Raw genomic sequence first — 23,267 nt, forward strand, 5'->3', positions numbered from 1 at the left:
GAAGGACCTGTAATTATTCTTACCTTGCCATTGCTATGCCAACAACACAACCTCCAACTATAGACCAAAATCCAATCCAGCCTGCATCCACCTGGCAGGGAAAAACAAACAAAACAAAACACAGAAAAATATGTTAAAGCTGAGAAAATAAGTTGATGTTACTTTCAAAACAAATGTGCAGGAACTCCAAACTGCTAGCAACAGCTCTCTACAATAATCTGAAGTGCAAGTCTTTTTCTAGGAAAGGAAATAAATTCACCACAAGAAAGTATGACTAAGTAGTCTATGCCCTAAATGTGACCTCTCTTTATGGAATCTGAGTAATGTCCTCTGTTTTTTTATAATACTCTATCAAAAGCTTAGAAATCATCTTCTCCCCACTTCATCTTTTCCATCAGGCATACATTATTTTCTTGCACTAGAGATGCAGCAGCCAACAATACTCCCATTTGTTTACCTACTTCCTCCTTGTCAAAAGGTGTGTACAGTTCTGAAAACATTCACCACTGATGGAAACTCAGCAGGGAGAATTGTGACAGTTCGGGATGCCAAAGCCACAGTTCATTTTGTTTAAAATTTCAGGGAGTAAAGTGGTCCATTTGTATCAATAGCATGTCAAACATAAAAACCTAATAAAACCGCATGCTAGTGCAAAATAAAAACATCCCACTGACAAAATAGCTGCTGCTGATCAGTCAGGAGATACTTACCTGGCTTACATGAATGGGTGTTAATATCAAATCCAGAACACCAGACCAGCCAGAGAAAACACCCAGTGGTATCGCATAGGCTAAAGCAATCATCAAGAATCGGAAATTGCTGTGAAGATAAAACATTGCCATTAGCCTCAGCTTATATTAAAAGCTGCACCAAGATTAGCCAGGAGAGTAAATCACACCCTAGAATCTATATTCCGCCCATCAAGAAAAACAGCAAAGGTCTGGAGGAGGAGTGAGCCAGGGCAAACAAGAAAGGTATGAATTTCTAGTGGCTGATATGTTACTACCTTGGCACTGTGATAATAGAAAAAGCCAGTCTCTCTACATAGTTCAAAGATTTCTGCAACATGCTGGGCTCATATGTTTCTTATTTCTGCAAGCCATTCTTCCATGCATTGGCATGGGCAACCTACTTAGCCTAAGTGTATGTTAGGAAAAATAAGCACTAATTTAAAAGATTAAAAGCTAATTTCAAAAATAAAATCAGAGCTTCATCCCTCTTGAACTGTGCTTAAAAAAATTAAAAAAAAAAAAAAAAACCAAACCTGTTTCAATTCTCCTTATTTTGGTGAAAGGCAAGGAAAGCTCTGGAAATGAGGCAGACACAGTTGCAAGAATGGGAAATTTTGGCAATTTGAACAGAGAAAAAAACAGAGACAGATATAATACTCTAAATAATCAACATGCTTGATTTTCCCCCCAGTTATTCAACCTTTAGGATTCAGTGAAGGTGAAACAGTCAAAGTCGTACCACCATCTACAATGTATAGAGCTAAATGGGAATTTAACCAACAATTTCCCGCACTCACCATAACTGAAAGCAAATGTTAAATCCTTGCTAAGAGACATCCAAGTTTTCCTCAAAAATGTTTCAAATGGCAAAGAAAATATACTTTGGAATCTGAAACAGCGATATTTTAAACTGAAGGGATTTTACGGCGATTCCAAGGTCAGTTATCCCATGGGATATCTGTGTTACCCCAAACGTGGCTCCCTCCATTCCCAAACAATTTACTTAAAATTGATCCTGATCAGTACCAGTTCCTTGGCAAGCAGTGGGAATTTGATAGCACACAGTTACAAAAGCCAAGAGGGAGAAAGAGATTCAATTACTCTCCAAAACATTCCTAAGTTTGCAGCTTGTGCTCTTTTACTCCCCTAGATGCTCCACACACAACACAGCAGCCAGTGCTTTTTGCACTGTTCTTTTTCACACATCCTCTTCTTGAGTAAGCGAAGATATCTGTTCATCCCATGAACATATCCTCCACTTTCAATATCATTCGTGTCAGGTTTATCTTTTAATGCAAAGAAAAACAACTCTCAAGCTCTTCTATGACTAGTTGTATTTCTCTGAATGCTACTGTCTTCCCAACAACTTTCTTTTCTTTTTTGAGAATGCCATAGTCTTATCCTGGTCTATCTTGCATCACCTTGGCATTTGATGCTATTTAATACTATCCATGTGAATGCCACTGCAACATCTGTAGAATAAAATAAAAGGGAATTTTCCATGGACGTTATAGAGCCACATTGTAGATTGCTAAGAGGAAACAAGTCTGAATGCAGTGTTCTGAAATAACATTTGCTGAATATTCAAAATCTTTGGCTACCTGGACCTCAACTTCAATAAAGAGGTACTTTTGAGGAAGAACCTTATCCTTTACTTGATCAGCATTTTCTGTGGTGTATTTGTTTTCTGTAACTCAAGCAACAAGACAGACTGTAATAGGATAGCTGCTCTGTGCCACATCCAGCCTCTAGTACCAATCCCAGTAACAGCTCTCCAGGGAGAGAGCCTGCTCCCCTGCCTAGTATCCACAGGGAAGGTGACCAGGAGAAAGGGACCCTGGCAGTGACAGAGACACTGCTCCCCAGGTGTCATTGCCCAGCAATACCTCGTACTGGCTAAAGCCATTCGAAACACACACCTTCAGCAGCAGCTCCACTTTTCATGGCTCCAGTCCCAGCTTTTGCAATTTTGCAATTGCTCTACTGAAAGTAGAAAAATGTGCTGTCTGTCACACCATCAGCTGTTGAACCCACACTGTTTTCCATCCTATCAGCAATGACAGGATATCAGCATTAGCCTCTCTGTTAAACCATTTTCTTGGGTTTTTTTCAGAAACCTAACACCACTAGAATCTGTAAGACAGGCTGGTTCAGAGGGGAGCCCCATCAAAGTCAGTCGTCATTTTCAAAGTAACTTTGACAGTGCCTATTAACATCAGGCACATTCTGAGCAACTTCCATTACTGGATGGTGACGTTGATGAAAGTGTCATTAAAGCCATAATGATGCATAAAACCCCTGATACAAAATTTCAAAATTGCTTACTTAGTCCCTAGAAAATATAAAAGCCATGTAACTGGTTAAAAGTATCTTACTGCTTCAAAACAAAAGTCACAACGTGTTTTTTAATACAGGTTTTAAGACTTATCAACTGTTTACTTGTATTAGGACTTTTTTTCCATTGAGGTTTGTGGAATATCCTGAACTGGGAAAATAAAAACAAGTCATATTTGCTTCACCCAAGAAAGGGCCCCGCACATTTTCTAACAGAAATTCAAACTACACTTCTCACAGTGTGTGATAGACTGTTAAAAGATTTGGGCTTAGCTCCCAAACCATGACCAATCTGTTGTCTCCCACTGCAGGCTGAGAGAGTTGGTATTCGGAGATAATCAGACACCAACTAATTGTTACAATCTGTCAGACGGAGGAACCCTCCAAATCAGAAGGAAGAATCAAGTTCCTAAGGAAGCCCCCCAAAAAGGGCCCCCAGGGGATGGCTGACTTTTGTTGATGGTGTAATTACTCTGCAAGAAGCAGCTCATGTAGATGACTGCCCAAGGACCTGAAGACACAAAGGAGTGTGGGACTTGCAAGGATGTAATAGATCTCCTTGGTGTCCAAGGAAAAAAGGTCAGTGACTTCAATGTTAAAGTTATGCTATGTTGTTTTATTTTGAAGTAATAAAACTACAGCCTGGCAGAGGAGAAGACAGGGAAATGATGAACACCTCAGTTCTCATGAGTCTATGTGCTCCATAGCTGGGTCAGCCCACCAGCTCACACATATCCTAACTGCCTTACACACAGTTCTTACACAAAAGGGTAAGTCTACAATAAAAGGAAGTAATGATTTCCCGGTACCCACCTGCTGGTTACCTTCAGTCTACACTACCAAGACTAAAGAAAGGCTCCCTGAGCCAAGATGAAGTCTAGATTAGGCAGGCAACAGAGCTTAGTAGCCTAATGAACTAGATGATAGATTTCTCTTGGAGCATGGCAGATACCATTTTCTTTTATAAAACTCCCTTGCATGACAGATTGTTACTGAACAGCTCTCCAAGATAAGTGAGTTTAATGATGAACTGTTGATTGTTTCATGTGCAGAGGAATGAAGAAGCCTTTGATAAAAGGGTAGCATGGAAGAATGCAAGACCAGAGGGAAAAGAGATATAATTATCTACCTGTCCACTTTTCAAAAAGCCCTCTTGGTTCTTAGAGACACTAAAGAATTCTCATTATTTAAGAGTCCAGTTTGTTTTCTTAAGTCTCACTGGTTATTGGTAACAGTAAGCCAGCTTTGCTGTACATCCTGACCTTACCAGTATCTCAGGCCCACTGTTTACAACAGTTTGAACACAGAATCTAATTGTTACAAAACTCCCAAATGGAGCACTGTCAACTGAAATTTTATATTTCACCTGCGGAGCCAGTTGCTGTTTGGATTTCTGCTCAACAGCAACATTTTTACGACACAGCCCCCAGGCAGGGTCTAACGGCACATCAGCTTGGGTGCAGCACAGCGGTACTGTGTATGTCAAGTGTCCTTAAGGGAACTGCTATTTTTTAATACCCTGCATAGGTCACTTTGCAGACTAACCACCCAGCTGTACTCACACCTCCTGAGTGCCAGCCTGCTCCAGGATGAACACACAGGATTAAGCATCTTGCCAACTACTTACTCCTCCAAACAACAACAAAAAAAGCCTCAAAAAACAGAAGAAAAGAAAACCCAGTGACAAGGGATGAGTTGTTTTTCCTGCCTCTAAATACAATTATTGAAACAGCCCACAGTAGGTCTGTAGTAACTAAATGTCTAATGCTGCACAATTATCAAGCTTCAAGCAGCCCTTTATATGCAGATCCAACGCCTACATCACTCAACAATTACAGCAAGAGTTGGAAGCTTCCCAGTGAAGCCAGTCATATTCCGTACCAGGGGAGCAGCTCTTTTTTGCCACAGAAAGTTCCTCTGTGCAGCATCATCTACAGGGCATGGGCCTTCACAATTATTCACCATTAATATTACAGTTGCTTTAGCTGCTCCTCTGAGATCATATTTCCATTACAAAAGACACTGTACAAACATTGGGGGGATAAGATCTTTGTGTCTTGCCAAAACAACCCAAGAAGGAGAAGCTGCAATACTGTCACTTTCTTTACAACCTCTCTTTTTTTTAAACCTGAAAATTAAAAGGGAGCTAGCTCACCTTGGAGCCTATCCAGAAACACATCTAGAGACATTTTTCCTATTCTCACTTCGTATTTTAACGTACAATTAATCTGTACAATTAATTTGAGATTTAATAGATCATATAATAGTTCATTCCTTGCTTCCACAGCTGAATGAAAGCAGCTGAATAATCCTTCAAAAGGCAAGCAAACCCGAAATTCATTCCAATATAATAAGCATAGAAGAAACCAACTTAGAAGTTAGTTTTGCCCAGCATTGTTCACTGTCTTCTCACTGCTCACTTTTAACAATCTTGTATAACTTGATGTAACAGCAGCACTGCGTAAGAAAAGCCATGCTAACAGATGACTAAAGCACTGCTGGTGCTGAAGGACTGACATGAAGACTGGAGATATACACAGTGGTTTAAAATTTAATGTCTGCTCTTTAGCAGTTAGCATCCTTTTATGTCTTGACATTAATATTTAATTTTATTTTGGTTAAAAGCACTACGAACCAACTTGTTTGTTCAATGAGAAGATTAAAGCACACTTGTTTTTATTTACTTAGGCACTGATCTGCTTTGAAGTGGAAACCCAATGAGGTCCTACCTTAAGAGTCTGCAAAAACTTCTCCTGTAGCTGAGCCGCTGGCTCGCTGCAGCCACGCTGGGGGGGAATGGAGGGCGCGAGGGGAAGTAGGCCAACGCTGCAGAAAATATCAGGGAAACCATTCCAAATTCTAAACAAGAGGGCAAAGAAAAACAAAACCAAGAACAGATGTTAGCATTGAAAGACTTATTTCACTGCAGGGCTGTTATCAGCCAGCCTCTGAGACATAAATCCCACCACAAGTGCTTGACTGCTCCTGACAACAGAATTCCCTAACTTGGAGGAGAAATTTCTTTCTCCTTCTTCAAACAAGATTTCAAATTGAGATGGAGAATCAATGAGACTGGAAGTCCATTCCAGTGATAGGTGCTGCAGAGAACCAGGCTCACACACAGGGAACGCAGCGAAGCAAAAGGAAAGCTTTCGCTGTTTCTCTTCAGAGAGAACTGCAATATGAAGACTTGGCCACGTTTCCTTGAGATGGAAGTAACTGAGTGCAGGTAACAGCATGCTAGAGACTTTAAACAGATGGGACTAGGGAAGCCCCAGGGCATGGAATAACAATTATTCATTGCACAAGATGATGAAGGCAAACAAAAGGTCAAGCAAGGCAACAGCTCTGACACAAACAGTACAACATGGCAACAGAATATGAAGCGCAAGTGCAGAAGCAGCCATGGCTCATGAAAAGTACAGGTAAGGGGGGAAAAAAGAAAGAATACAGCTGTTTGTGGATGCTCTGCTTGTTTAGCAGCAGGTATTCCAAACCTTTGAAAAATTTCATAGCAGAAGTTTGGACCTGAGCTTGAAAAGTGATAAGCACTTCACAGAAAACAGTAAGTCCCATGAGCAGACATTCTGAAGAGGAACAACTCTACCCTGAGTCAGTCTAATTAATTTGTTTTACAGGCCTTTTACAAAGTATATCGTGTTCTCCACAGTCCTCAATCCCGGTTATTTCTTCTATCCCCTTTGAAAACAAGATTCTTTACTGATAGAGAGAAAAATGTATAGCTGAAGTGGGTTATCTTAAAAGAACTTGTGATCTTATAACAAAGTGTTCACTGACACCACAAATAAATTCCAGCAGAGCTGGATACTCAATTGCCTTAATTTTCTTTTTTTTTTTCTTCTCTTTTTTAATAAATCAATATGAATGTGGCACTTTGCCAGGTCTTCTGCTAAAGTAGAAGAAAATAAATTCAGGAAACTGAAAAGTAAATAACACTCAGAGTCTAAATGGATCAGCTGGAGATGGAGAAGGGAAATGAATGCCTCTATTCGGCATATGGGAAAAAAGGCATATGGGGAGTGTGACAATGCCATTTTTCATGATCAAATACTAAAGGACTCATTTTGAATTACGTGGTGCCTCTTTTCCTGCTGTGGTGTAACTACATGTTTCGAGGGCCAAGGGCACTTTAACTAGACCTTCTCACTCCTCTGCCCTTCAGAAAATAGATTAATTTCTATCTTTGTGCACATTGTTTTGGAGAACATGAGCAGTGAATAAAGAACTGGCTGTAACTGATCACCCCAGACCTAAGAAAGGGACGAGATGCTCTATCACTACAGGATGATTCTATGCAGCTCATTAGTAAAAGCTGTTTATCCCCCCTCCTGTCTCTAGTCTACATATAGGCTTACAGGCATACAAATGCACTTGCTTACACACATTTTAATTACATATTAAAGGAAGATTTAAGATAGCAGACAGGTATAGGCAATCAAGAATGTGATCACACAATCCCGTAAATTTTGTCCAAGGTACTCATTATTTAACTTTGTTATACTGCAGCGCTGTAAGGGGAAAGGCCAGGTTTCTTTCTGAAGAATGTAAACCACATTGATCATTTTTTTAAGTGATAGAAATATTTCATAACAGGTGCCCATATGGGGCCTAATCTGTGCACTGCCTCAAGATTTCTACCAGTCAAACTGCTCTAGCAGGAGCAGTAGAGTAACCCTCTTTTATTTTTTTTTTTTTTTCTTTTAATTACTAAGTTCAGCATGCTGTCTTTGTAGTACTTTCTTGCAACTCTCTAATGTTTCCCAGTGTTATACTTTGCAGGCTAACTAATTTGCCTAGATAGCTCTGCTCTCATGCACAAATGAAAAGGGACAAATTCACTGTGGAAACAAAAGCATCTCCCTCTGTTGAAGAATATGGGTTTTTAGTGCCATCTTAGCTTTGTATACAATACTAACACCTCTATCAAAAGTCCAGGTAGTGCCAAATACATCTGATTTCTTTCATATTGAAATCCTTCCTCAGTAGGAAAGCCACACCCTTTACTCCATGGTTTATGTTAGCAGACTAGAGGAAGAGGAATAGAATTGAAAACTTTTCCTGGGCAGGTAAGCAGTGAGTAAAAGTAAGTAAAATCGAGAAGTTAAGAAATAGGTCAATGCTGAGAGCAAGGGAGCTGCAGTCACAAGAGAGAGGCTCTTCTTTAGAAGCTGCCAGTTTCCCAAATGTACAATGGATGCTCTCAAACAGAGCAAAGCACATGGAATGGGGCAACTTGTAAATTGGTGTGCAGAGATACAGACATATACCGATCTGTGTACTTGTTGAGGAGTGAAACTGGAATGCTTCACAAGAGCTGGGCACCATACCAAAGTGACTTGTGACCTGAGAGATGCCTGCATCAGCCTAGGAAGCAGGCACCCCGATGCTTGTGTAAACCCCAAAGAGACAAAAAAAAAAAAAAAAAAAAAAAAAAAAAAAAAAAAAAAAAAAAAAAAAAAAAAAAAAAAAAGGAAAGAAAAGAAAAGAAAAGGAAAAAAAAAAAAAAAAGGGGAGGAAAAAAATTGTTTACAGAGCCAGAAGCCTCCTTGATAACAAAGTATTTTTCCTTCAGACAGGTTACTCATAGCAAAAAACCTGCTCAACCCCAGAAACCCTCCTCCCCACCTTGTTCTGTAAGAACATTCCAGGGGGCATGAGGGTCCCTTACACACACACACACACACACACTTTTTTTAAACAAATAATGATTTTACATTGATATTTAGGAAAGCACAAGGCTAAAAGCTCTGGCTGCAGTCCAGAATCATTCATGCTTCCTTCCTTATGCAACTCAGGTAATACAATTCAATCCTGATTTGTTACATCTGTACTACTAGAGCTGTGAACCAGAATGTGCAGCGACACAGATGACACAGAAAGAGGCTGTGGCAATTCAGCTGAGCTCTTAGTCTGTGTTTGAGATAAAGGAACAGCAATTTATTAAAATACAGAAGAGACCGGAGTTAACAGAGCAATTTCAGAATGGTTTTGTAAGCAATTGCTTTGTAATCATATTTGAGCTTAAGTCCTTGGAAAAAACTCTTGGCGCACTACTGATCCCAAGTTAACAAGTCACATCATTACTGTCTTTTAAAAGACATCATCTAACTTTTGGAGGCTGCTTATTTAAAGCTAGCTCCCAAAAAACAACAAGCTCATTAGAAATGCAGAGTGCTTACCCTGTGAAACTGGCTTTCCCGTAGTATCTGAAAGGACAACTCATACCAAACCTGCCCACACTCACTGAAGAAGTGGGGAAGTAGGACATTTGGGTTCAGCTTCTCATTCTTCTACATTCTGCAAAACCTTTACTACTTATCTGTGAAGCTAGTTTGAGCCTAGTTTTCTGCACAGCTGCTTAAGGGGACAAATAGCACCCTGCACACCTACCAGGTATTTTTTGTCCCACAAGTGAACAGAGCTGTCTGTTCCCTATCACCCACCATGAAGCAGCTGTCCTTCCACCTCTGGAGCCCTTGGGGCACAAGAGAGCACTGGGAAGCAGTCAGCAGGAACCTTGTGCCTTCAGCTCTTCAGGGAAACAGGGCTAAGCTGAGACAGAACAAATATCCCATGAGGGATCCAAAGCAAACTCCTCCTCGACAATTCTTTGCAATTTTAAACCACATGGAGGTTTTCCATCATTACTGTGATTCACTGCAGGCCAGCAAAGCCCACAAGGCAGCTCTCTGTCATTGTCTGAGCAGCCACAGGGTTTGCAGCTCCTGAAAATACACATCCCATAGGACACAAACACCAGCACAAAGAGTCCATCTCTGCTCAAAGCCCTTTCAAATACTAAGTGAGAAACGCAGATGCCCCACAAAACACAATTCCTAGGAAGCTGAAGAGCTGCTGTAGGATGATTGCTTGCTGGGACCAGTGATCCCAAACAGGTCTACAAGGTGTTCCCACACCCTTGCCAGCTCAGAAAGGTAGGAAGAGCCATGCTGAGATGTGAGGCAGGCAAGACCTGAACCTTGGTGGCAATACCCATCCCTGTTTCTGAGGAAAATGCTTAGAAAAACCTCCCAAAAGAGAACAGAAGAGAATGTGAATCTAATGCACTGCTGAAGGCAACATTTCTAGTGCTACCAGACTCAAAACCGTGCTTTCAAGCACAACATGGTATTTCCTTAGGCAGAAGAATTCCTCCTTCTCCACAGAAAATCTGCAGAGGGAGAGCTAAATCACTTCTCTGATTCCTAGGGTTTCCCTCCCCTCATCTACTGCTCCTCAGGACAAAACCTGATCTACTTTCATTTTTCCATCTTTCATACTAGCCATTTTCATTTGCCATGAGATTTTCAGAGCCTAACACCATATTTACTTGTGAAAAAGGCTTAGCCAAACCTGAACTTCCTTGTTGTTCCATCTGAGTCCAGTAAAAAGTAGGTCACTCAAAAATACTTGCTGAAGTCATGATCCAAATTCTATTACACTTTCTTTAAAACAAACATTAAAGTGGCCCTCACCCAACAGGAATATTAACTTGACAAATTTCCATAAGAGTAACGGCCAGGAATAAATGATCACAACCAGCCAACTCAATCCCCTAAATCTCCATATAAACTACACAGTATACATACGTTAGGACTTCTGAAACACTTAGAACTAACTCCTGGCTGAATTTCAGAGGATGCAATTATAAGAGGGGAAAGCCCCTATCAGATGTGCAACTCTTAATGCTGCACCAATTTATAACCACTAAAAATCATAATGTAGACACTTAAACCACTTAAGCAATTCTGTTTCCTTAAAGTTTGCTGCTAATTTTTCTAAGTGACAGGAAGAGGCATAGAAGCCATTGCAATAAAAAGAGCAAGGTCATAAAATCCAAGTTTTATCAGGTGAATTTTAAATCTAGTAATTTTTTCCACTAAACTGTTGTCACTTCATTGAAATTGCTCACCAGTAAGAATTCCGTGGAATTAGCTAAGAAGAAAATCTACCGTGGTTTAATGTCAACGTTTCTAATTCTGTAGATCCTGAAATACTAATAATCTAATCACACTTGAAAGGCACGTGCAGGTAATAAATTACGGCTCATTTAATGCAAAAAACAATTTAATGCTAAAAGACTATTGAATTTCCATCCTTCCAGAAACAGCAGAAGAAGCCCAACTCGTCATTTTTAATGAAAATTCAATAAGCAAAAACCAGTTCCGAAGCTCAGGGAAACTCTAAGAACACACTTCTCCCAAGATCAGCCAATACAAACAACTGAATCACTTCTTTTCGAGTCAGTCTGTACAAAGAGCTATTTTAAAACCTTTCCTACACAAAAGGAAAAAAAAGTAAGCCTCGTGACTCCATTATTTCCCCTCCAGCCAGAGACTCGATCCTGTGCAAACAAACCACTAGAGGGTAGTGGTTCTCAAGCACCAAGCACACACGAAAGCGGGAACGTTTTCGACGTTTCTCGGCGCGGTGGTTGGCGCACACCTGCGTAGAGCATGGCCTCGATGCGGTCCTTGATGTGCTGGGTGTTGCTGTGTGACACCAGGTGAGCCGTGCCGTTGGGAGGGGGCACCACCAGCGGTCCCACCAGGAAGGCGGCAGCAGAGCCCAGGGAGTTGAGCAGCGCGGCGATGGCCGTGGCCGTGGCGCGCTCGTCCGGAGAAAACCACGTCGTGGAAAGGAAGGGAGCCGCGTTCATCACCGTGGGCCCCGCCAAGCCGTTCAACAGCTGCCCTCCGTGAATCAGCCTGAAAGAGAGAACAGAGCACGGCCCGATGGATGGCAATTGCCTGCTGGGTTGTTTCAATTAAAAAGGTACGTGGGGTACCGAGTGCTGGAGACGGAGCTGCTGCACAGCGAAATGAAAGTCCCGTGCGAAAGAAGGATATTCTATATGCTAAAAGAAGCCAAATTAGATTGATTTAAAGAATCCGGAGCTACTCTGATCTCATTACCTCATATAAATGGAGAAGCAAATGTTCGCTTCAAAGCAGAAAAGGAAAAGGGAATAAAAGGCACTTTCTTTGCAGCAAAAAGGTATCATGACAGGATATAAAAGTAGAAAAGGTGTAGTAGCAGAAAAGCTTAAAATTACAAACATTGTAAACCTAACTCTCCTGCCTGTATAAATCCCAACCGAAGATTTAAATTAGTTATGGCAGATCCAAAATTGAAACACTTCAGCAAAATACTCTGCATATTTTTTCACAGCATTCTTTATTTTTATTTACACACTCAGATGAGCTCTATGTGCCTACAGATGAGAAGGCCGGGCTGTTAGGGTTTCCAAGAGAGTCGTCTTCTCCAGCAATCTGGCCATTCTCAACATACTGCTGAAACAGCCAAGTAAACCCAGATTTTTCTCGTTTTTCACACTCATTGGGATTTAACAGATAAGGCTGGTGACAGAACAGAGACAGTACTTCCAAGCAGTGAAGTCTCTGCAAAGTTTGGCTTAATATTAGTACAATGAAAAAATACAGAAAGACTTTTTTAAGGCTCTCCTATATGTGGAATTCAGTCAGTGCCCTATGACTTTTCCAAAACGTAACCAGCCATGGAAGGCAAAACTGTTTTGGAATTTATATAAAAACTTCATATCTAAAAAACAGCTAGGGAGTCACATAAGAAATTGCAACCCTCCAAAGCAAATCTACTCATTGTGCAATAAAGTGGTGGCAGATGATATTTTCAAATGGGTGGTGTTTTTCTAACCATAGCAGGAACTCAGTGTTATTGTTGCAAGACTTGAGTTGTGAGACATAAAAAGCTACGGCCTGAAAATGGGGAAACATAAGCCAGCATTTAGGCAGCGTTTCAAGCCACAAATGGCTGAATAATGTATAGTGTAGCAGGAGTTTTTTAAAGCACACAAAGGAACACAATATGCAAAAGAAATGCCTACAGACTCTATCAAATTAACAAGATAGATTGCAATAGAAAGAAATAGATACTACTGATTCTCAGTGGATTGGGAATTAAATTTTTAAACAAAATTTATGAAAAATATACAGAAAAAGAAGCGCTATTATATAGCATCTGAAGGAAACTCTTTCTGAGCTTGGACAGAAATAATATCCACTCTTATTTATAAGCAATTCAATGTTTTTGGAGGTTTCCTTTTATTCTCACACAGAAATGACAGATTTCATTACTGGTGTCGATGATGTGCTTCAGATGGACATAACCAAGGCATGGTCAGGCCTTGTCAGTGCTTGTTAAACCATCACACAAGCTAAACCAAAAATGAAATCATTTTAACTAAAGAAAAAGTACTATATAAATAATGCTCTGGTATTTTTCTGGAGGACACACTGCATCAATCTCCTATGGTTACTCTCCAGTGTACTCAGGACAAACCAAGGTATCCTTGTGCACTTTGGTATGTTCATTCTACTTATCTCACTACAGTAAGTTATTCTCAAACTTCTAAAATGTTCCAGGAAATTTGCAGAGCTACAGCACATCCCCAGAAACAACTGCATTTCAGTAGCAAGTGAAGTAACTACTGCAACATATAACAATTTTATTTTAGTATTTCCTCCTGCTCCAAAGTGAATTTAACGTTTAAATTGTATTCTTGTTACTGTATGTTTGGAAAACTGTGTCACCACAAAATAACCTTTGGATCTTTGGGTGCCATACTACCACTTCTGTTCACTGACACCACTCTGGTATTATTGTTTTAATTCAAATATGCCTCCTCTGTAATCATCCTAAAGGGAAATAAAACTCAGTAAAATCAGAAAAAAGTACAATATTTCTGCAGAATCTGTGGTCATGTAGGCACTTCGTCTGATAGAAGAAGAAAAGTTTTGTAAAAAAAACCCTTAAACAAACCATCAAACAAAAGCCCCCAATTTATATACTGTGAAAATTATACACACATATTCTTATCATGTACTTCACATTTAGATTATGTCTATCAAACTCCATCATCTGAATAAAGTTCCATATCCAATCTGTATACTCAAAGGGAGCAACAAATGTTAATTTTACTTTGCAGATCCTAAGGGAGACAATAGCAACTTACTCCAGAATTTTAATTCTATATTAGCTTTTTGTCTTTGTTGTTTTGGGTTTGCTGGTTTGGTTTTTTTTCCAAAGGGTGAGCCAATTTTGCCTCTCTCAAGGTGTCTTTGGTTGATGTTTTCCTGGCTGGTATGATCTGTTCACACAGATTTGCATTTCTGGCATTTACCAAGCCTGACATTTTCATCCAGGGTAGAGAATCTCTTATCTGCATATTGTTTAATTTCTCAAGTCCAACATATTTGAGTTAATAAATACCATTTACATACTAAATTGCCATCAACATACAGACTACTATCTCAAATATCTCTGCATATGATAACAGCTTAAACCCTATTTTATCTTTTTCGATACTGGCTTGAATTAAGCTGCTTTTTCCTGAGAAAAAGATTATTTGCATGGTTCTTCTGCGCATCCTTAACTCATTTCCCCAGAGAAGCAGGGACGAGAGATTCAAAATGCAATTCAGAGCATTTACTAAGCTGCTGCTCTGGGAGATGTATGCAGCAGCTGCTCCACCTGACAGAGAAATATGAACACAACAGTATTGGTGGCTTTTTGCTGTTTGTTACAACATCTTATCAGCACTGCACTAGATTTTGGTCTCACAGCCCATGAGTGTCCTCTCATACACCATCAGTGCTAAAAATTGCTCCAAGACCAAGAGAGGTTTGTTTCTGCTATCCCCTGATTTTGTTCTTGTTCCTGTTACTGAAAAGGTGCAAAGAGGAACTATATTTTCCCCATCACTATTCCAATTTCATTCTGCACAACAACTTTTCTCTTTCCTGAGGAAAGGGATGATGGATCTTGCCCAGATGGAAAAACATTTTTCAGTCTCATTACACTATCAAGTGTAATGTTCATCTGTTATTTACCCAGTGCCATTTTCAGATACGTTATTTATCCAATCATCATTTAATTATTTTCATGTAGCAAAAGTAGAAAGCTATTGAGGTCAAATGACAGAAAATAACACGGGCAGAAGGCTTTTAATCACAATCATGAAAGAGAAAATTGGGAAAAAGTTATATGAGAAATTCATTCTCAACTTACAAAATAATTGATGACTGTAGCTTAAAGCAAAATTGGGGAAGTAAACACCTATCTAAAATATTTTGTTTCTAATTGTCTCAGTTAGGAGGTCAGGACTCATTTTGATAAGCCAAGGGTTTTGCACACCTGACCTCCCTGCTAATGAATTAATGTGCTCTGCCAAACTTGTAACTTGCAATTAAATAAAGCCCTTTATAAGCCCTTTTAAAGAAATAAAAAAAAAAATATTTGAGGACTGATAGAAAATGGTAGTGTGAAATAGCACATGCCAGAGCATCACAATAATGTGTAACTTAGACATTTACATTATGTATCTATCGATGTAAGAAAACACACATAGGTACACACATACACCTGCACAAAACAAAGATTACTTTTGTTCCTAAACTAGCTTCTGAACTACAAGGGACAGTTTAAATACAGCAATAGAAATTAGAGAAGAAAAACTCTTATTGTACTATACTGTAACCTCTTTCCCAATTTTTTTATCAAGTCGTGCTATAAATAACTTCAATTATGCAGCTTTCATCACTTCCCTGAGAAGACTTGATACTATATCAGGCACTGACCTGGTTATACCTGCCTTATTCACTTCTTACAGTCTCTGTGGCAATATCCTAACAGGCAGCAACAAAGAAAACCATGTAAGGCTATAAATGCTGGAATTACAATATCACTGAGCAAACTGGGTATGAAAAAAAAGTGAGATTACACAGGAAGAAGGTTCTAGTGACTAATGATAATACCATACAGTTAAGATGGGAAAACGCTTCCATTTACAGTCGGCTTTATTTTACTTTTTCTCCTTGTACAAGTTGAAATTTTGCATGCATGGTCACAGTCACATCAGGTACTGGATTTGTTAAGCTATTTAAAAGCTGTGTGTTACATAAGTGCTTTTTCTACGTAAAAAATCCAGACATTTAGTGCTCCTACCACTGTGTGTCTAATGCCTGGACTTACGAGAATTTAAAAAGAAAGAAAATCTCATTAGTTTCTGTATTCAGATGAGAGAAAAAAGGCAACACTGGAGAGAGAACTACTTACTCAAAAAATTACTTTTGATACAATGGATTTAAAACCCACACTAAAATATGTATCCAAAGCTCAGTTCTAACTGTTAAGTGAACTTTTTTTGAAAGGCTAAGACTAGAGCAGTTGGATCAGTATTTAAACTGATTCATAGTGTGGAAAAAGCATTTTCACCTTTTCTTTGGCAGTGAAGAGCAGGGGTGTCAACCCCAGGGTGTTGCTCTGACTCTCTAAACACAATGACCCACCTGACTGGAAAATTCAATTCCTTTGCATCCTAGGAGGAAGGAGTGCTCATTTCAAGAGCCTTGAGAAGACGTAAATTCTGGTGCAGGTTTTTTGTGAAACTTCTACCATGCTTTTCCCACTCGCTGCCGTGAGAATTGACCACTTAATCACTTTTCAAACTGCTATGCAAACACAACAAAAAATAAACTGCAATTCAGTTTTGCCAGTGTTGGGCAAAGTGTGAGGAGCAACGAAGCCACTCAGAGTGCTTATTCTGCAGAAGACAGCACTACAGTGTGCCACTTACTACAGAAAAATTCACTACAGGAACTGCTGATCCTAACAAAGCAAAAAGCAATTCTGGATAAAGAAGTTGATGTTTTACAGAAATGGATGGCTGTTTCTTCCACATGCCTGACAATTCCATTCACTGAAACAAGTAGATTGTTCAACTCCTGCTAATTTGGAAGACAAACAGGTTTATGTAGTGATTAGCTCATTGTGGGAACTCCTGGAAGCAAGTGAAAGAGACCCTTCCACTGGAGGACTTCAGAGAACTTTTGAAGTGCTATTGAATTTAATGTCACTCCATGGCAACAAAGCAAGCAAATACCTCCTACTCTAGAGCATCTACACTGATGTGTGATGCAAACTGCTTGCCCAGAAAAAGGCACGTGAAAAGCCATGGACTTACCCACATTATATATTAGGAGACTGATTATACCACAGAGGGAACCAACATTGGTTTTGTCAAGAACCACTTTTTGACAATCAAACTACTAGGAGCGGATAGAGCTTTTCTCTTAAACTCACAAAAATAAATACAACAAAAGAGCCTCCGAGTAAGTGGAACTTTTTCAGGCACTTTTAAGGCAAAGAGAATTAGGGAGGTCAAATTCGTGCTTTACTGCAATTCACTGCTACAGAGTATGGGGAGAACCAATGCAAATGATGTTTTGTTTATACCTTAAAGAGAGCACAGTAAGGCTCTACGTCTGGAAAAAGACTGGGAAAAAAATACCCCTGGGTAAAGCAATGAATTCATCTATTAAAAATAACATTCTGATAGATGAATTTCATGGAAATGCACTTCCTTTCAATATTTTCATTAAATTATATATTTATACTACAAAAGATTTCTGCCTTCTGGATATTCATGGATTGAGGCCATTAGCATTTTTTAGCTTGTTTTTGATGCATGCGACCACTGATATGTGGAATAATTTAAAGCTGGCTTTTCCGCCATCAGTAAGAAATATTATTACAGAAAGCAGAAAGCCTGAGTCACTGTTTGGTACATTATCTCCAGAAACAGAATGAAAAAGAAAAGAGAAAAACTTAGAAATGCATATTTAGCCATATTCATTAGGAATTAGGATTGTGTTTTACCCCTTTATGAACCATGGCCTCAGCAAAGTCAGCCAGACCATTACGGGGGTAGACTTGGAAAGGACCACAGCATCTCCATCCCAGGCATTCCAGCCTCCTGCCTCTTGTCCCACACTTAAAGTAAACAGCAAACACATTTACAATGGTCTAAAAGTTAGTGAGTTTTGGGATTAAATTTAAAGGACTGGAAAACTAGAGTTACTCCAAAACTTATTACTGAGAGCCTGCTGAAAGAGACAAATATTTGCAAGGAAAGGAAGAAGCAATCTCAGGCCAAGAGCCTGAGGTGTCCATCAGACACCCTGACAGAGGAGAGGGATGAGGTGGGTGTACAGTGAGACCCCCTGGCACTGTGGTGGCAAATTCCCTTGCATCCTCACTCTGTGTTATTGCGCAGGCATCACACCTGTCACACAGCTGTGTGTGTGGGGTTCTTCACTTTATGCAAGTTTGAAAGATAAGGGCACATAAAGTCAAAGCTGGGGGGCAGGGGGGGCAGTTATTAAAAGTTCTGTTTTCTTGTTTTTCTTTTAAAACTAACCAACTCCACAAACCCATTACTAAAAGAAGAAATATTTAAAGCAACACTAATAGAGGACATGCTCATCAAATATGAACAGACCCAAAGTACACAACATTGTAAACACGAAGTAGGCAATTACATTAAGGGCTAATGAGGCAAAACATACTGAAAAAAATTATCAGGGAAGTGCACCAGGACTGGCTGCTATTTGGGCTGTTGTGGGAGAAAGCTGATTAAGATTACTTAGTACAAAAGAGGTACAAAGTAGGATTTTTTAGTAAAAGAGTAGGAGTGTACAGGAGATGCAGCAAATTAAGGAATGGGATAAACAAAACCTATTTAAGTATTCCCAAATAGTTTTTCTTAAGCGAGTGAAAGAGCAAGAGGGTGTTTTGATTATGATGCAGCAACTTCAATATAAATTTGATTAATAAGAATTCTTTAAGGACAGAAATTAGCCACCATAATATGAGTCACAATCTAAGGCAAAGAGCTCAGTATGATTAAAAAATTATAAGTGTTCTACAGTTAAGGATACCACCTGCCATTATATGAGATGAAGCTAAATATCCCACAGAGAATATATAAATTCTTTTCCCTTCCAGAACAGGCTCACACTAACTGAGGCCTTGCAGAAGTGCTGCCCACTAAATACTGCTGCAATGCCAAGCCCTTTTTGAGTTTCTTTTAATGTACTCCAAGAATTTACACAGAGTCTGTAAACTGCTAATTCAGCAGCTATGCTGATTGCAGGTGGATGACACCCACAGTGCCATGGCCAAAGTCCAGGACAGGAGCAAAAGGAAAAGAGCATTTGTGACTAGAACTGTCAAGTCATCTCATTTTTCCACTAAGGCTGATCCAGCTGAAGGAGAAGCCAATTTGGCTGCTCCCCGAGGGGCAGCGCTGATCAGGAGCTGCTGGTGCATCACAGGACACAATGACTCAAGCAGTGGCAGGCAGGACCACTGGGCAGCCAGAGGGACACTAAATCACCCCCTGCTACCACCAACAAATAAGGAAAGCTAAAAAAAATCATAACCACTTAAGAACAACTCACAGGACCTCTCATCTAAAACAAATGCTTTGGAGCAGAGGTTAAAAAATAAACCCTGTGTACAAGATGAAGCTGGTGGAAGTAATAAAATCAAGATAAACTACTGAATTACGGGGGCAAAAAAATAAGTATTCCCTCCGTGAACCTACTTGTGAATTACCTGTTTCCTTTTTTCCCCCACTCTCCTATTCTTCTGATGCCATGGATTAACCCAGCTCAGCCTTCCCCCAGCACTGCAGCACATACCAGCACCATCAGCACGAGGCAAGTGCTCAATTACATTTTCCCCCTCTGCTTGCTGAGCTACAGCACACCAACAGGTATGTTTATTCATCTTTCTACTCCCAGACCATCACTTAAGATTAAATCCTTTTTTCATTTCTCTTCCCCAGTGAGGCAGGGAGCACAAAACACTCAGCACACTCTGTCTTTATTTCTTACAGGCTGATTTGTCTACCATCCTCTCCTAACAGGCTCTTCTCATTCCCTAGAACACTTTAATTTCTCTTCTCCACAGATGCGCCAGTTTGGCTTGTTTGGGGTTTTTTGAGCACAAGAGTGTGTTCGGTATTACCAGGGAATATGGGAATCTTAGTATGTCATTCCTTTACTGAAATAACCACTTTCGAGGTGCTCCTTTGCATTTTTAATGCATAAGAATGGTGACTTATGCCAGTCTTAGGATCAGAAAAGACAAATAATGAGATGATCCTATTAATTGTTTAGGCTTTCAGGGACAGAAAAGGGGAAAGTGTGGAATTATTAAAGGGTAAGTCTAACAAGAGTAAAATACCAACTAGGTTGCAACTAGCTAATAGAACCAAAATGTACCAAAGAAATGCTAAGAGTGACTCTTCAAATACAGTAAAGAGGTCACAACAATTTATCTAAGAGTAAGAGAACTATTCAAAATCCTAAGAACTGGTAATATTAACAAAAAGACCCATGCCAGCTCTTGGCGTGTCTCCTATAAACGACTGTGTAAACAACCACTCTGTTTCCACTGTAATCCTCTGAGCTATTTTGCTGGGTTCCCAACAAACATTTTAATGGTACTTACTGCCAAGGAGCATCCTCTCACTGCCATGATTCAAGGTCCTCAGTAACTGCTTCTCTGTTGTGAAATGTTATGTGAAGGACAAACACTACCAGCCCACAGCATAACAAGTTCTAATAAATTGCTTAATTAATGTGTTCAATACAAATGACAAATTATGTTACATCCTTTACTTCTATGTCCTTAATTATCCTGTCTTTCAAAACATTTTAAGAAGTCTTACATCACACAATCAGTCTTAAAAGCCAAAGATTTATGGCTGTGGACTGATTTTATAATTTTATTTCCTTCTTTTTTATATATTTCAGCTTTTTGTCTAGATTTAAGACCTAAGATGTAAGTAAATCTATTCCTAAACACAGAATACGAGATAAATATGAAGTGCTATGAGGAGGGAAAAACACTATTCTGATTTAGTGTGTAAAAAAATGGCATCCCAGGAACATTAATCCTTAGGATTAAATAATCAAGTCCTTAAAAGAGTCCAATGAAAATATTTGCTCAGTAACAAGCAGGTGTCAGAAAGGAAAGGACTGGGCAAAATGCAGGCAAAAAAGCATTAGTGATGTTCTTGTAACCTCCAGGAAGGGAAGTAGATTCAAGAAAATTTGATAACATCTTTTTTTCTTTTTTGTTCCATATAATGTACATTAACTGTGAACTAAAAAAATAGGTGTGGCAAATGAAGTTTTCGTAACATTTAGAAATGAATAATATTTTCGTGGTTTATTTTTAGAAGTAAAATTTACCGTCACATACCTGGCACATATGACAAACCCAGAAGCACACAGTACATAAGGAAAATTCTTTTTAACATCCTTGTCTGTATGATAGACTCATTAACCTCATAGGTTACTGAGCTGGGGAGGAAAACAGGTAAAAGCATATGTGTACATGAGAGGGGCTTCATTAGTCCATGTAAAGGATGGATTCTCCACCTGACACACAAATTCACACTTCACCATGTACTCCCACTTCAGCCTGCACTGAATTTATGCAGTTCTGGCATGGATCTCCAGTACAGTTTTAGGTCACGCACTGGCAGACAACAAAAATTCACCATAGAAAATTCACAGCTGCTTCAAGAGACACAGTTATATGTGCAACTTGAGTTTTCTCTCCTATCAAATGTACTGAAAGGAGAAGTTAAGGTCCCTGTTTAAAACATGACTCGGAGGACTGGAGATGGTCTTAGTCCAATATTACACACTACAACCAAAAGAATAATTATAGACTAGAAAGGGGCTTAAGAATACACCTGGATATTACAGGTCTGCTTGAGATAAGGAGCATAAAGCAGCCAGGATTAAATGTCAGTCTTAACAGTGATTTCCTTATGTCTATGACTGCTCTGATAGGTGGTGGGCTTTAGTAGCTCTCCTTAATGTTAATCACCAGAGCTTAGGGAGCAGAGACTGCTACTAAGTACAAAATTTCCAATCTAAGCCTTACAAACCTCATGAACATTCTTATAATTTTATGTATATTAACTCTGACAGAATTGTCCCATGGAAATTTCAGCATATTCCCACAGATTACTCACAGACTGAAGGAACACACTAGAAAACACGCAAAAGCATTTAAAGAAATTCCAGTTACACTGGCTTCTGAAATGCTTCCAATTAGCTTGTGTGTGATCTTGTCCCTCTGACAGACTCTGTAACATTCAAATTGTTGTATTAATGCAAATACACATTGAGAATAAGTGCATAATTTGGTGCTCAGCTAGTTGTGGCTAATGCATTAAGCAATAATACTCATCTCAAAAATATTCTTTTATTTGGTATCACACTTCAAATAATGGATGAAAACTGGCCCTGAGCCTTAACCACAAAACAATGCAAGTTACACAGTCTGTACAATTATTTACAAAGTCTCAAGAAACTTCACTGAAAACCATTCTTCTGCTTCACACAGTTTGTCATAATTAATTCTTGGTAGATTTTTATAATCAAACTGTGTAAAAGATCAAGTTACTTCCTCATGTAGAGATACAATTCTTGAAAATTTCTTTTTTGGGAGTAGGATAAGTAGGCAAATTTATCAGTTTCAGCTGGAGATGATATATGTTTTCACAGCATGAATATATGAAATTATTAACCTTTTCCATCAGTATTCTGCTCTACTCTTTTTTTCCCCCTATATAGTTTTCATTAAATTTTAACATCATGTTTTATACATCTCACTCATCAGACTCTAGCCCTTCTTTTTTCCTTAAATGTTTCTCCTTAGTTAGGAGAACGTATTCTCCAATATATTTCATTGTTTTCCTAGGCCTGCTTTCTGCAGCTACATTGGAAAACCTTGTTTAAAGGTGATAAGAATTTGTGGAAACTCTCCTTCCCGCTCCCCAAGTGATACCTCACATCTAAATCTCACTTGGGAATTTTCATCTTCTCAGGTATTTACAGTCTTCACCCTTGTTTTGCCTAAGGTAGCACATATCTACTGGCACACATCATAAATGAAAAGCTACATGAAACATCACATTTCATTGCATTCAAGCCATCTGTCCCCTTTCAAAGATATTGATATTTAACCCAAGACTGATGAGAATGAACAAACTGAAAGTCAAACACCTCTTGACATTTGAAGAAAATGTAAATCAAGGGTAAAATGAGGACAGCTCTTTCTGGCCACCCAAACAGTGCATTTTCCTCAAAAGGGTCCTGTGAAGGGTAGCACAACATGGTTAGTTCAGCCTGCCCTGCTCACAGAGCCCTTGAACACGCTGTCAAAATGGGCAACACTGGGCAACCAACATCAGGAGCACCTTGAGTGCTTCGGTTCTTATATGCTCACCAAGCATCTAAGAACTGAAATTGCACCGCCCCATCACCTGACACT

General features: G+C 39.3%; 1 protein-coding gene across 1 annotated transcript in view; it reads right to left on the minus strand.

Annotated features, from left to right (window-relative positions):
• SLC49A4 (solute carrier family 49 member 4) overlaps positions 1–23,267 on the minus strand; it is a 70,724-nt gene that overhangs the window by 26,185 nt on the left and 21,272 nt on the right. Inside the window, exons 3-6 of the mRNA XM_040069539.2 lie at positions 11,532–11,794; positions 5,795–5,924; positions 711–819; positions 24–91 (exon numbers count right to left, since the gene is read on the minus strand). Coding sequence (XP_039925473.1) covers positions 24–91; positions 711–819; positions 5,795–5,924; positions 11,532–11,794 — 570 coding nt within the window. The remainder of the gene's footprint in view (positions 1–23; positions 92–710; positions 820–5,794; positions 5,925–11,531; positions 11,795–23,267) is intronic.

This window comes from Hirundo rustica, chromosome 7, assembly GCF_015227805.2.
Source record: "Hirundo rustica isolate bHirRus1 chromosome 7, bHirRus1.pri.v3, whole genome shotgun sequence".
Taxonomy (NCBI): Eukaryota; Metazoa; Chordata; class Aves; order Passeriformes; family Hirundinidae; genus Hirundo; species Hirundo rustica.